The 15,196-nt window shown below is 40.0% G+C and overlaps 1 protein-coding gene across 1 annotated transcript in view; it reads left to right on the top strand.

Moving 5' to 3' along the window:
- Window positions 1-10,848: 10,848 nt before the first annotated feature.
- The window catches only part of SNCA (synuclein alpha), a 108,745-nt gene continuing 104,397 nt past the window's right edge, over window positions 10,849-15,196 (top strand). Inside the window, exons 1-2 of the mRNA XM_063108742.1 lie at window positions 10,849-10,913; window positions 12,424-12,569. Of these exons, the coding sequence (XP_062964812.1) occupies window positions 12,449-12,569 (121 nt within the window). The 5' untranslated portion in view covers window positions 10,849-10,913; window positions 12,424-12,448. The remainder of the gene's footprint in view (window positions 10,914-12,423; window positions 12,570-15,196) is intronic.

Below are 15,196 nucleotides of genomic sequence, written 5' to 3'. Positions count from 1 at the left end.
ACAGGCTGCATTCTGCAGTGTGTAATACAGATAGAAGAGTCTCACCCCTTGCAATATTCTCAGTCAAGATTCTCAACTCGCTGGGAAAAAAAAGTGTACTTTACATACTCATGCCATCCAACTGTTCTAATTACATACAAATGCAGTCTTGTGCCACATAATGGCATTTCAGTCACCGATGGACCACATATATGACGGTGGCTAGGTTATGCTATCTAGTTTGTGTAAGTACACTCTATGATGTTCACACAATGATGAAATTGCCTAAAGATGCATTGCTCATAACATATATCCATTGTTAAGTGACACATGACTGTATAAAATTATTAATTAAATATTGTATATGAAAAGAAAGTTGAAAGCTCTTCAACTACTTCAATTGATGACTCCCCAATGCACCTGGCTATATTGATGCACTCTGATGGATTTTTGTTTGAAGCTATTCTAACAGAGATGCCATTTATGATAGAGAAGGGAAGAGCATTATTTTAAACAAGACTTTTTAATGTTTTCAAATACTTTCATCTCTGATTTAAATTTTGTCTCTTCCAGTTTGTTTCAAATTTTCACTCTTGCTTAGATTTCCAATTTAAAAGGTGATGGTGCAAATGGTTGGACTCTATCATCTTCATCTTCACATCCTGATGCCTATCACATCTTAAGAAGTTATAATTTTATAGACAACAAAACTGAATGGTTTTTAACAAATTATTTTGAAAAATTGGTAATAAATACAATGCACACTTGGGCCAATTCTCCTTTGCTTCTAGATAGAATCTTTTTAATGCTTCACCTTCGTTTTGGTGTTTTTCTGCCTAACTGGAAAAGCTTTTAGAATCCCAGTTTCTTTTCATTCAGTTAGTAACTCTTCTGTGTCCAGATTTAATCCATTCGTAACTTCCACAGGCATTATTTTGGCATTTGAATCTGTCTCAGTTAGGAAAGGGTGACAAAATGATTATCCTTCTTGTTTCATTCCTAAAATATACTTTTATAAGCTGCTGGGAAAATAGAATAATTTAATCAGGCCCCCCTCACCTTAGGTCTGGTTGGGGGTAGTACAGCACATTCTTTGTAAACAAGTTGTGTGTGGGTGGAATAAGTGCACATGTGTGGCGGCGCAACCTAGCTGGCATTTGCTGCCTTGGGTGTCCATCCTGTGTGGCCATGCTCTCAAACCTATGGCTTTCAAGTACCTTTTCACTGGTTACCCAGCTCATAGACTTGTGTGTGAGGGGTCTGGTGACCCAGCCTGGTGTGTGAGGGGTTTGGGGACCCAGCCTGGCATGTAAAGCGTTTGTGACCCAGTCTGGACAATGGGCTTGAGGGGTCTCTGAGATCCAGACCCAGCCCTAGCTCAATATAAGCTAAGTGAGGTCAGCTTTTACATACCATCATAATAATTATTTACATACATTAAATTAATCTGCTTTCACAAATTTGTGTGGTAGATTTAGTTAACCATCATCTCTTAAATAGCAGAGAGCAAGTAGAGAAAGATTAACTGCAAGAATTTGGAGCTATATTGTGTGCTGCTTAAGAAGAAAGAACATGGGAGTTCTGGTCAAGATAGCAGAGTAGACGGTTCCCAGCGTCACTCTCTCACACAAATCAATCAATTTACAACTATAAAAATGTAACAACAGCCAAGCTGGGGCTGCTGGAGCTCAGGGGAAGAGAAGAAAAGACTTATGGAGTTCATGAAGGAGGAGAAGCCACAATGAGAGAAAGAAAAATCTGCTCAGAGCATTTCATGCCAGGGCCGGTTTAATGCTGGAGCTGCTGAAGCTGCAGCTGTGCCCTTTGGATGGAATTGCTTGGAGGTGGGAGGGAAGAAGAGGGCCTTGGCGGACCCTGGGACAGCAAGACCACTAACAGATTTCCCATGGACCCACACAGGAGCGAGGAGCCACAACAGCTGAAAAAGGGAGCCATTCAGAGGCCAGCGAGTCATCGCAGGGGACTGGCACAGGGCCCATCCCATGGGAAATGTTTGGAGCACGGATGGTGGGGGAGAAGGGCCCACTTGGACACAGCAAGGACAGCCGACCCACCCCGCAATCAGCTCAGGACCACTCAGAGGAGACTGGTCAGGAATATAGAATTGCATGGGGTGCAGTTTGATGAAAAAACTCAGGCCTGGGTCAGAGTTTCTATACAACCCAGGTACACCTGGTGATGGAATTTGGATGTGTTGTCCCCTCCAAAACTCATGTGGTAATTTGATTCCCAATGTGGCAGTGTTGGAAACTGATTGAGTCATGGGGGCAGATCCCTCATGAATGGATTAGTGCTCTCCCTAGGTGGGGGGAGTAATGAGTGAGTTCTCACACTACTAATTCCCGTGAGAGCTGGTTGTTTATAGGACCCTGGCACCTCTTGCTTCTTCTCGCCATGTGATCTGTTTGTACCAACCGGCTGCCTGCCTCTCTCCACCATGAGTAGAAGCAGCCTGAGACCTGTGCCAAATGCAGCTGTCCCAGAATTGTAAGCCAAATAAACCTCTGTTCTTTATAAATTACCCAGTCTCAGGCATTTCTGTTATAGCAACACTAAAAGGACTAATACACCCGGTTTCTGGAGAGCCAGAAGTACCTATAAGGTCAGCCATTAAACCCTGAGCTGCACAAAAAGTCTTCCCTAGGGAAACAGCAGCAAAGCAGCAATTTAACTCAACCACAGAGCTCAAGTTCTGGCTCCCACAAGAAGTTTTCCTGTTTCAGAAGTAAGCAAAAGACAAAAAGTTGGTTCCAGCTCAGACACACCACCAATGCCTGGAGCCAGGGATAGAGCCACCTGTCTACAACCATGCATACCACCAGCACCTTGGGCCCACCCAGGGAACTGAGGCTTGGACACAGGGGCCAGACCCTCCACCCACATCCAGGTACACAGCCAACACCTTGGGGCCCTGCCTGGGGCATGGAGCTAAGGACGGGACCCTGCCTACATCCAGGCAAACTGTCAGCACCTCAGGGCCCACCTGGGGGCCTGGGGATATGGAGACGGGGACTGGAGCCCCACCCACATTGAGGCATACCATCAGCATGTCAGGACCCTGCCCAGGGTATGGAGACAGGGACCAGACCCCCCGCCCACATCCAGGCACACCACCAGTGCCTCAGGGCCTCACCCAGGGCATGGAGATGGAGACCGGACCTCCTGCCCACAACGAGGCACACTGCTAGCTCCAAGGAGCATGCCAAAAACATCACTTCCATGTGGGTGACCCACCACAGCCACCACAGTAACCATGGCTGCTGCAAAAGTGGCTAGATGTCACAACCATCATGCAGATGGTCCACCAACCACTAGAGTACAATAATATAAGGAGAGTCGCCAGCAGAAACCAAAGAAAAGAATAGGATGTCTCTCTCACAAAGCCCATTCCAGAGTGACAGAAGAAGCATCTGCTCTATAATAATATTGGAGGACCTGAACATACTTTTCAGCATTGGACAGATCATCTAGGCAACAAATCAACAGAATAACTATTACTCTTTCAGAGGGAGAGAAGAAATCTAGGGTTATCAGTGGTGGTGAGGGGAGAGAGAGGGGAATGGGGAGAGATTGGACAAGGGCCATAAAGAATAAGTACAAAAAATGTATATACTAGTAATATTGATTTGATCAATATATTGACATATTGATTTGATCAACATATTGACATATTGATTTGATCAACATTGAATCCCCAAAATATGTGTAATCAATTATGATTCAATAAATAAATGAATGAATGGATAGATAGATAGATAAATAAATAAGAAGAAAGAACATGGAGCCAACATACTTTGTCATTTACTAGTTGTATGACATTATATCACATAGAGAGAAAGTGGCCTTAGATAAGTACCTAATCAGAAATTTAACTTGGACAATTGCATTGGTAAAACTTTTTATGTATAAAGTTGTATAAAATGGCATAAAATACATTCATTTCATATATGACATTATTTTCTTAGGATACATTTATGATCACTGAGTCAAGATGCATATTGAATGATTTTTGATATATATTTTTAAAGGATCTTTTAGAAAACATAATTTTAATTGGAAACTCAAAAGGTTATCTCTTGCTGCTGGGTATACTGGTATTTTATTTGTTTTTTTTCCTTTTTCTTGTTTACATTTACTTATTTTTCCTTAATGAGCATATACTATGTGTTGTTTGCATGTACATGTATATTTCTGGAGTGTCATATCAGTTTGTCCTGTCATGGAAATCCACTTTGATTTTTAATTTATCTTGAGAGCATTATTTTAACTTTTTAAATACTCCCTGCAGGTAAAACCATAATCCAAGATGATTAAAGAGATTGAATTCTCATTTAATTGGTTATTGCCACAGATGCTCACACAGAGATAAACAAAGTCATTAAACACAGCTCTCTTTTACACTTGAAAAAAACTGGCAAATCATGTCACTACTGTTCTTTCTTTAGTGTACATAATGTATGCATGGTATGTATGTGTGTGTATTATATTCTTTTGTCTATAGCACACATTGAGTAACATCAGTGCGGTTTTTTTTTTTATGAATCAGTTTTTCCTTTTGAAGAACTACATTGTGAAAATGTTTGATTATTATTTTTTCTTCGTTATATGTATATTCAAAGATATATCTGTAAAACATCCAGCTAAACTTCCTGTAGGAATCAGAAATTTACATATGTAAACAGATCTATTCCTGCACTCTAAATTTTGATAAGTGAAATAAGAATTCACAACTTTATTTTTTAAACACTCTCAAGTGTTCAATAGCCACTACCATCAAAAAAGTCTCTGTGGTTAACCTGATTATCTGAAGTTTCTTTTTATTCTGATCTAACCCCTGCCCCCCACCACACACACACACACAACAACAACTTTAAGTCCAATATTTTAATGAGGAAAGTTAAGGGGAATTTAAATAGAAATGAACTCAGAAAAGAACCTGTGAGACTTAGAGTATGATCATTGAGAAGTTGATCTAAAAGAAACTTATTAATAATATTTAAATATAGATGAAGAATTATTAGACTGAGTGTATAGACAAACGATTACCCTACACTTGTGAAGACAAAAGAGAAATTAAATTCAACTGATGTACATACAAGATAAAACTAAAAATAAATTCAAAACAGATGATTGATTAAATACATGATACAATGTAATATTTTATAGACAAAATGATGTTACAAATCTATATTTATATGTTTTGATACTAAAGTATTTATTAAATAACCACTAAGAAATCATTTCTTTTCTGAATAATTTCCTTTTCTAAATATATTAATAATATATATTTCCAGTTTTATGTGGGATTACAAGCTTTCAAAATATTAATGGTGTTTAGTATTGAAGAAAATTTCTTAAATGTCACTTTTTCCTCTCAAATTATTTAAAGAGGAAAATATATCAGATACTTTTGGGTACTTTTGGTGTTGTATGAAACATGCTCATTTTATTTATTTGATGTGATTTCTCTATTTACAGAGGTATTATAACTTGAGTTCAAAACAATACACAAAACATTATAAATTCCCCTGAGATGTTTTTTCATCCATTTATTTTCTGCCTTTCTGAATACTAATGCTGTTGAAACGTAGATCTGTCCCTGTCTTATCAGTCTGTCAATTCTTCACTCACCTGGAATGTTAGCAGCTGAGTTTATCTCTGAGTTGCATGTTCATTCTGAAGCCTTTCAGAGCTGCTGGTGCAGAGTCTGGCCAGCTTGGAACACCATTTGCAGTACTGATTTATTTTTCTCCCTTGGCAAATCAACATAATTCATACAGAACTCTGCCACTGCCTCTTTAAAAGAACCAGGCTTGAAAATGTGAAAATGTCAATAAAGGAAGCAATTGTTAATTCTGCCACTATTATTATATTTCTTCAGGCTGCTAATGCAAACTTCAACGAGTGATGTTATTGTAACCCACACATTAGGGAGAGCAAGGAGATGTTTGGTGGATTTTTAATTAAATATACCTATCAGTACTCCTTGGTTTCTCCTGCACCATCTCCCCGCAACTTCTATCCCTAGTTGGAAATTTTTTACTTACCACAGTAGGTTGAAGTTATTGACGGGAGGTATCAGATACCTAAAGCATGTTGAAAGTGGAATAGAAGAATGGCGGGGGGGGAGGGGCTTAGAATAAGGTTGCAAACCACTGCAATGGAAAAAAAGTGTTTCCTGGGGCACCTCAAAACATGGGGCTAGGTAATAATAAAGGCTACTTGTATTGGGAGATTCCACTGTGCTTGCCTGGCTCTTTGCTAAGAACCATATTATTTATTCCTTACGGCAATCACACAAGACAAATAAAATATCATTCCCATTTTATAGAGGAGAAAACTAGAAATTAGAGAGATTAGAAACTTTCTCAGAGTCACTGCTAATGAGTAGTAGAACCTTGATAAGACACTGCATTTAAGCTGTACCTAGTACCTTGACTTTCAGAAGTCTACCATGTTCACCAGAGAGTTGAGTGCTTTCTTGGGCTCATCAATGTTTTTTTCCATCTAATACTGAAATCATTTGAACTTTCTAGATCCTAAAATATTTCAATATCTTCTCTATCTAGCTTTAAATTTCTTCTTTAATCTTGAAATCTTCCATGTCTTCATACTGTTAGGACCACAAAAACCACAGGGATATTTAAAATGATATCCAATCGGATTTTATATATTTCACACGGTATTTTTCTGTAGTAACAATTTGTAATCATTCTGCATTGCTGTCCATTATTTTTTGCTGCCTGTGGTATTATAGAAACAATATGAAGTCGTCCAGGGATCGAATTAGAGAATCCTCTTTGGACACTACACTCTCTCTTCACTGTTCTTCATATTTCTTTGTCGTAACCCTATTGTCCTGTCTCAAGCTCACCACCGATCCAAAAGCATGCACAACGTCATCCCAGCTGTAAGCACTAAGCCTTACCTCCTCTGCCTACTATGAAATTCCAAGTAAAGTCTGTCGAGATCTCACAACTTCATATCTCTCATATAGAAATGAGAGGACAATGCAGATAGAGAATAAGAAGCAGATGACCCAAGGATTAACATTACATTGCCCTTGTGTTCACAACAAATAGGAAATATTATCCCCAAATAGTAAAGATTGTATTTTCCCCACCTAAACACATGAAATCAGTTCATTTCCTCTCTTTAATCACTTGGTCATGGGCAGCTTCCTAATTTTCATTGATATCCACTCTACCATCTTTGCTACAGCACAAACTTACCACATAGTATACCTAAAAATTCAGTTAGACTATAGCAAAAACAAAAAAAGTCTAGGTTAAGCATGCATTTCATAAATGTTAATCTATACCTAAATTGATGAATTAAACCCAGATAAAACATCTTGTTAAGAAGTGGTAAAATATTTAGATTTCATTTATCAAAGAGAAGCCAAACACATCTGTGGTAGTTATTAACAAAACGTCACATCACTAATGCTTTCCAGTAGGTTATTCTTCCGTATTCCTTATGAGAATAAGGAATTAGGAACAAGCTATTCAATTAGTTTAAGTTTAGAGTTATATTCAGAGAGGCTAAAGATTTACTCAAGGCTATACTGTCAATCAATGATGAAAAAAAGAAAGAAGGGAAAAAAAAACTCGATTAACCTCTAGCTCCCTTCTTTGTCTTTGATTAACTCTACCTCCTTAAAAATACAGAGCTAAGAGACTATAGATAGAGCATAAGCAATATCGCTACTGAAACTACCTGTAAGGAAAAGTTCACTGAATGCTTACTGTGTTCAAGGCACTTTGAGGAGAGAAAAGAGTAAAACATAGAATTATAATTATAAATCAAAATGGCAAAAAATTATTTTACAATTTCCTTTTTGTATGTGTGTGAGTGGTGAGAAATCATCTCCCCCTACTGAAGAGTACTAACATAGAAAAGACAAAATTTCAAATATAAATGTACCATTTTATAATATAATATAAATTCTTGATTGCCATTGTCATATCCAAATTCAAAGGTTATTTCTAACACAGCTGAGTCCCACCTTTTTCTCTCTACCCTATACCACACTCAGTCTGTGAGGCTTCAGAGAATAACTACCAATTAAGGAGACAATTGTGCCTTCCAGAGCAGTCCCTGCTAGATTATCTCAGCTCTGCCACTTAGGAGCTAAGTGATCTCAGCCTATCACCACTATCACCAAAACTCTGAGCCTCAGATTTCCTGTCTATAAAAGGTACATAAAATTTAACTTACCTGCTTTATTGTGATTAATGACACTGTATATTAGTCTTTCATCAAACCAAACATAAAGTACCATATAAAGGTGTGAAATCACGCTATGTTATAAGAAGCACAACCATCCCCAAATAATTCTCTCATTAGTCAAATATGTCACATGAAGGACTATATTCAATAGTTATCATAAAAGTCTATCAAGGTACCTAGTTCTGAGGGGCCACAGTAGAAAACATTTATTATTGGCAGTAATAAAAAGAGAAGATAAAAAACAATAAAAAGAAATAAATGACTGATTCATGCAACGACATGAATGACACTCAAAAATACTATGCTGAGTAAAAGAAATCAGACAGATCCAAACAAAGTTCATAGTACATAATTCCATTTCTGTGAAGTTCTAGAATATGCACAACTAAGAAAGTTACAATGGAACTTTCTGGGGTGATGAACATGTTCTGTGTCTTCAAAATAGTGTGAGTTACACTAATGAATGGATTTTTCAAAACTGATTTAAAGGGAAACTTAAGATCTGAGCATTTTAATGTATGTTAATATCTAACACTATTGGGGCTATTTTTTAATAGTTTTATTTTATGGATGCATGCTGAAATGTTTACAGGTGAAAATGTATATGTAAAGCTTGAATTTACTAAAAATTAGGGGTTGGTAGTGATAAAGTGGATGGGCTTGTAGATGAGACATGATTAAGCCATGCAGTGAAAAATTGTGAAAGCTGAGTGATATTCATATGAGAGCCCTTTATTCTCTCTAAGTTTGTATATGTTTGAACATTTTCCATAATAAAAAAAATGAAAAGAGAGATCATTTGGGTTTGCCTCCTTATTTACAAAAGAGGAAACTGGAAACAGAAGGAGAACATCATATGTTTAAGGTATCAAGGCAGACAGCAAGCTAGTTCCCAAGTCCAACCTTCTTTCTCTCATCCCAAGGAAACACAAAATACGAGTTACTGCATTATAGAAAGGTTGCTTTTGGAAAAGGCAGACTCAAAGTTCCAGGATGTGTTTAAGCAATAAACATTTGTGACCTCATATTGCACACAGGTATTGATATTCTACTCTGTACCCCACAGATATATGCAATCAACTGTGTTACCATAAAAAATATAAATAAAATACCAGTGACTTTACTTCTTTCACACTCTTCTTTTTTCTACTGAACACATGTGAAGGTATATATATGTCTTACATGTATCTTATATACATCTTTTATCTTTCGTACATCTTTTATATATAATTATTTCTTTCCTGTCCCTTGTGGTTTCAAACGGTTTTTTTGAAGATTTAAATTGCACTTTACCCAAATTTTAGAACCACAATACGTGCAAGGATCAGAGAATGCATTTTTTTTCCTACAAAAATAAAAGCAAAGCAAAATAAAAAGCATAGAGCAAAACTTGTTTTGTTTCGTTTTGTTTTTCTTTTCCAGTACTAAACTCATCTTTATCCAGGCAAAGAGAGGAGAGACATTCTGCTACAGGAAGGAGCTTCGTTCTCCATTTGGTGGAGCCAGGAACAGTTGTGTTCCCCCCAGCTCTGAAAGAGGTGAAAAATGTGTTAAACGATGCAAAAATTGTCTTGAAGTTCACAAGTGTATGTCTGTGTGTGTGGTGGAAAGGAGATGGGGGGGGGGGGGTGTCAGATTCAAGGGCAACGTGACTCGGAAGTCAGAAAGGTGAGTGATGTATAGAATCTACCTTTGAGAAGGGGTGAAGAAGAAATTGGCTGGGATGGTCCCGGAGGGTAAATCAGGCTGGATTTGTCTCCTAGATCATGCATGCACTTGGGTCTGGAAAGTAAGTTTCCTTTGGAGAGCGAGACGCCTTGTGACTGCTTGTTTTCGACGGCTGGGGACTATTTATTCCTTGTTTCACTGATAGGAAAATCAGCGTCTGGCAGCCACCGATTGGTGGAAAAGAAAATGGTGATAGTGGGGTGGGAAGAGGATTTGCTGAACCTCCTCCTGTCTCCTCAACCCGTAACTCTTCCTTAGTAGTCTCCTCTCCACCCGCAGGGCTGTTTCGGGCTCATCCAAGATTAAGAGCAAACGAAAATCTTGAGGGTGTTTGAACAAAAGCGACCCTTAACGTTGTGCCCCACGATCGTTCATCAAATTTCAGTGATCCGAGGGAAACGTGCTCTTGGCGGTGCAGATGTGAGCACGCTTCCCGAGCTCCCTGTCTCCTCCAGCAGCTCCCCAAGAGACAGGCTGCTCCGTAGGCGGTCGACCCCTCAGTCCCCCGGCTCTCCTGGGTTGACTCGAGGAGGGGGTCCCCTTGTGGAAGAGAGGGAAGGCGGAGACACGGAAGGAGGGGGATGGGAAAGAGGGAGCGACAGCCCAAGCCTAACCGCTCCTGACAGCTGCAAGAGTCCCCGTGGCCCTGAACTTGAGGTGAAGCGCTGCACATCCCACCTGCCGCCTCCCGGGACCAGGCGGGCGGCTGGAGTTGCAGGCCCTCCCCGCCCCCACCCCATCCCCATCCAAGAAAAGGAGCCAAGTGCACGCGGCAGGGTAAGCGGCGAGCGCGGGGAGAGGGGCGGGGAGAGGCGCTGACAAATCAGCTGTGGGGGCGGCGAGCCGAGCAGAAGGCGGAGGCAGAGGAGGAGGAGGAGGAGGAGGAAGGCCGCCACGACCAGGAGGGCCCAAGGGAGGGGGCGAGCGACCGAGCGCGGCGACGCGGGACCGAGGTGTGTGCAGGCTTCCGAGCAGACCCGGGCACGGGCGCCGCCTGAGCAGCCTTCGCGCGCTCTCCCTGCCTTCCCTCTCGACCCCCTCTCTCTTTCTCTCGGATCCTCCTGGGCGGGGGACGGGGAGTGGCACTTCGACAACAGGTCCTCGGGGTTGCCTCCCACGCCCCCAGCCTCCCGTCGTCGTCCTGTGCTGGCTGCAGCCTCCTCAGGGAACCGTCCCTCTCCTGGAGCCGCCTCCGCCCTTCCAGTGCGCTCCTTTCCCCCTCTCTTACCATTTAAATAGTATTTGGGAATTGTTTAAATGTTTTAAAAAAAAAAAATAGGGAGGCCGGAATCGGAGTTGTGGAGAAGCAGAGGGACTCAGGTAAGTACCTGCGGATCTCAACGGGCATCTTTGGAAACCCTGGAGGAAAGCTGGAGGGAGCGCAGTCGCCATGGACGGCTGGGGCGGGGGAGGGTGGTGCACGAGGACCCGCTGTCGCGAGTCTCTCGGCGAACGGTCCTGGTGCCTTTGGTGAGCTTCAGGAAATTAAGCCGACCTGGCTTTCCTCCTGCTTCGCGTATTCCCCTCTTCTCCTCTCAAAGGCTGAGAGGTCATGCTGCTTCTCCAGGTACGCTTGTTCTTGGAGATGAGGAAGGATGCTCGGTGGAGCGTGGGCATCCAACTTTTACTTCTCTCTTACCTTAAACCCCCCTCCTCCCCACCCCCGACCGCTTCCTCGATTTTCTCTGTAAAGTAAGCAAACTGCGCTTGGCAATTAAATGGAAGCGCAGGAAGGGCAAGTTAACAGGTGGTAAGGGGTTAACACGTGGGTGCCCGGGATCTGCTAGTTGGCTCTGGCTGAGAACGCCCCCTCGGGTGGCGGGCGCCGGCCTGGAGACGGCCGTGGCTGTGGACCGCGCCTGCTCAGGGCAGATAGCTGAGGGCGGGGGTGGATGGTCTGGTGGATTAGAACAAGCGCCCTTTGCAGTCGCTCTCTCCCCTCCCCTCCACGATCAACCCGTTAGCCCTCTTGCGGATTCTTTTTAACGATGCCCCTGACCCTAAGCCTCCAGCTACCTTTCTTTTCCTGTGACCTTTCTTCCCAACATGCTTCTGACATATACTGTCACCATTTGGACCCTGGGAAGTTGAAAGAGGGTTCCATCTTTTCATGCAACTACACTTCTGAAATGCAGTAAGAACAGCTCAGATGATTCATCCTAGTCCCTGTTTAGAATGGACTAGACTAGACTTTTACTAGCCAAGATGGACGGGAAATGCTAAATTCTGAATGCAAAATCGGTGTGTGGGGGGGTAGGCTGCTTTGTCCAATGGTTGAAATGAGGACACACTTTAAAAAGTCTCACGCTTTGGGGGGTTTCTATTGAGTTTTTAGTGGTTTTTATCTTGGGTGGCTTTAATTATTTTGTGTGTGTGTGTGTGTGTGTGTGTGTGTGTGTGTGTGTGTGTGTGTGTGTGTTTTACCCAAAAGTTCTCATTCAAAGTGTATTTTATGTTTTCCAGTGTGGTGTAAAGGAATTCATTAGCCATGGATGTTTTCATGAAAGGACTTTCAAAGGCCAAGGAGGGAGTAGTGGCTGCTGCTGAAAAAACCAAACAAGGTGTGGCAGAAGCAGCAGGAAAGACAAAAGAGGGTGTTCTCTATGTAGGTAGGTAAACCCCAAATGTCATTTTGATATTTCTTCATGACTGATGGTTTAGGATGATCGATACGCTAAATGCTGGTATTTCTCACTTGATTCATTTTTGCATCATCACTTGTCAAAAGGATGGACTGAGTCATAGGTTTGTGTAGGTAGGTGAATGTGAATGTGTATATTTGAGCTAATAGTAAAAACTGGGGCTAATCTTTTGTTCTTCCAGATCATTTAAGTTTGTGATAATACTCAGGGCTTTCTTTCTTTCTTTTTTTAATGAATATTTCTGTGCATAAGTGACTATATTTCAGAGGACAGTTTTTAAAACTCAGAGTCTTTTTAAAAATAGTCAAGACTATTCCCAAGAATCAAAATCATTCATGGAATTTTGATTTCTCTTATCATCATGAATAATAGTTTCTAATTTTAATGTATCCTGATTTTAAAATAAGACTTTGGGCTGGCTGGTTAGCTCAGTTGATTAGAATTCAGGGTTGTAATATCAAGGTCAAGGGTTTGGATCTCCATACCAGCTAGCCACCAAAAACAAAAACAAAGAACAACAACAAAAAAAAAAAAAGAAAGAAAGAAAGAAAGAAAGAAAAGAAAAAAATGAAATAAGACTTTGTTATGGCACTGTGATGTATAGAAAGAGACCTAGTGTGGCCCTAAAATGGAAAGGACAGATTAGTCTTTGATGGAGTACCTTCTTGTGATCACTTGGTCACTGTGAACACTGGGGACTAAGTGCTCAAGAGAGTGCTTTAGGGCTGCTACTAATCTCAGAAACATTTACACAGTTCATTTATCAAATGAAACAAATAATAAATAATAAGGAGATTGATGCTTACCACCCTACTTTTTCCTATATTCCTGCTATGGACACTAAAACTCTGACTCTCTTTTTTGTATCTTGAACTGTGTTAAATTAGGTGTTATTTCACAAATCACTTCAAATTCTTTGGGGAACGAATACACACACACACACACACACACACACACAGATACATACACTGCCCATTCTTCCTTTCTTCTTTCTCCTCTGCTTCTCTGAGCTCTTCCAAATTCTCTGGTGGCAACTATAGCAGCAGGAGTCACAGGATGAGCAGGCAGGTGGAGGATAAGCATATTGGTTGGCGTAGAAGATACAGGTGCTACACCTGTGTCCTTGGAGTAAAAGAGAGCTACACTCTCTCCCCAACTAGATCAACAGGAAAAAATTCATACTTGGCTAATTTTTTATGAATGCTTCTCATCAAGTTTTCAGCAGATTGTGTTTTTTTCTCAATTTTCACAGACTTTATCTTGACTTGATTGTCCCACAGATCTTCAGCTAAATTACACTTTTTTTCTCTACTTTACAACACATTTTCAGGAAATCATTGAAATAAAGAGTGTTATAGGATGAAAAAAAGTATGAGTTAATTTCAAGTTTTTTGTGAAATATAAATTATATCTTTTTAGATGGAATTTGGAATAATGAGTCAGTGACTTAAAGATAATCGATGTTTTTGTGTTTGTCCTTAGTTTTCCAAGTTCTGCAAGTACAAGCTGGCAACTATTCTTTGCCTTCAGTGACTTTATAACTTAGTAAATTTAAAGATTTTTTAGGTTGCTAATACATGCTCCATTACCTTGTAGCAAATCCAGAAACTATTGAATATTAATTTAATACATTGTTCTTTTCTAGACAATGAACAGGTTGTATCATCTGAAACACTTATTTGTTTTCATTGCCCAAACTATGAGTTTGGGCAAATAAAATGACTTTAATTTTTTTATTTGGTCTGAGATGATTATATATAATTGTAATTTGTTCATGAGTCACATATTTAAAAAGTTATTTTCAGAGCCTATCATGGTTTTCAACACACAGTATATTCTATAAATTATTTATTGTTCTGAAGTTTAATTGAAAGTTGAACTTTTACACGGGATTTAGGATTAAAAATGACCATTTGAAGATACAGTATATAGTTCAGGGGTTGGCAAACTTTTTTTGGTAAAGAACCAGATAGTAAATATTTTAGATTGTGAGATCTCTGTCTCATCTATTCAAATCTGCTGTTGAAGTCTGAAAGCAACAATAACTAGTGTGGCTGTGCTCCAGTAAAACTATTTACCAAAACAAATGGTGGGCTGGAATTGACCTCTTGGCTGTGGTTTTCTGACTCTGGCAAAGTGGAAAGAACATGGACTTGATGTCACACAAACCTAAGTTTTAGTCCAGGCTACATCACTTACTACCTTTTGGGTCTTGGGTCTTTGGTGCTGCAAAAACACCTCATGTTAAAGGAGCTATCAGAGATACCTAATGACACTAAAAGTGCAAAGGGTAACATCTCTAATCATCATTTTCCTCATTTGTAAAAATATGATTTAGAAAAATGCAACTACCTTGCAGAGTTTTTGTGAGAATGTCACAATAAAACAACATATGAGTAATTGAACACACTTTCACATATAGAAATCCTGGTTATTATTATCAAATAAACTCTCCAACAGGAAAATTACTTTGCCAACATGTTTTCTTTTTATCTTTTCATCCTTCATTACAAAAAGTATTATCTATCAATAACTAGTTTGAAAGATTAGAAGTGACCAAAGAATTTCACTTACGGCTGAAGAAGTTTGGCAGA

The sequence above is a fragment of the Cynocephalus volans genome, chromosome 9, assembly GCF_027409185.1.
Source record: "Cynocephalus volans isolate mCynVol1 chromosome 9, mCynVol1.pri, whole genome shotgun sequence".
Classification (NCBI taxonomy): domain Eukaryota; kingdom Metazoa; phylum Chordata; class Mammalia; order Dermoptera; family Cynocephalidae; genus Cynocephalus; species Cynocephalus volans.
This window is presented reverse-complemented; position numbering and strand designations above follow the sequence as displayed.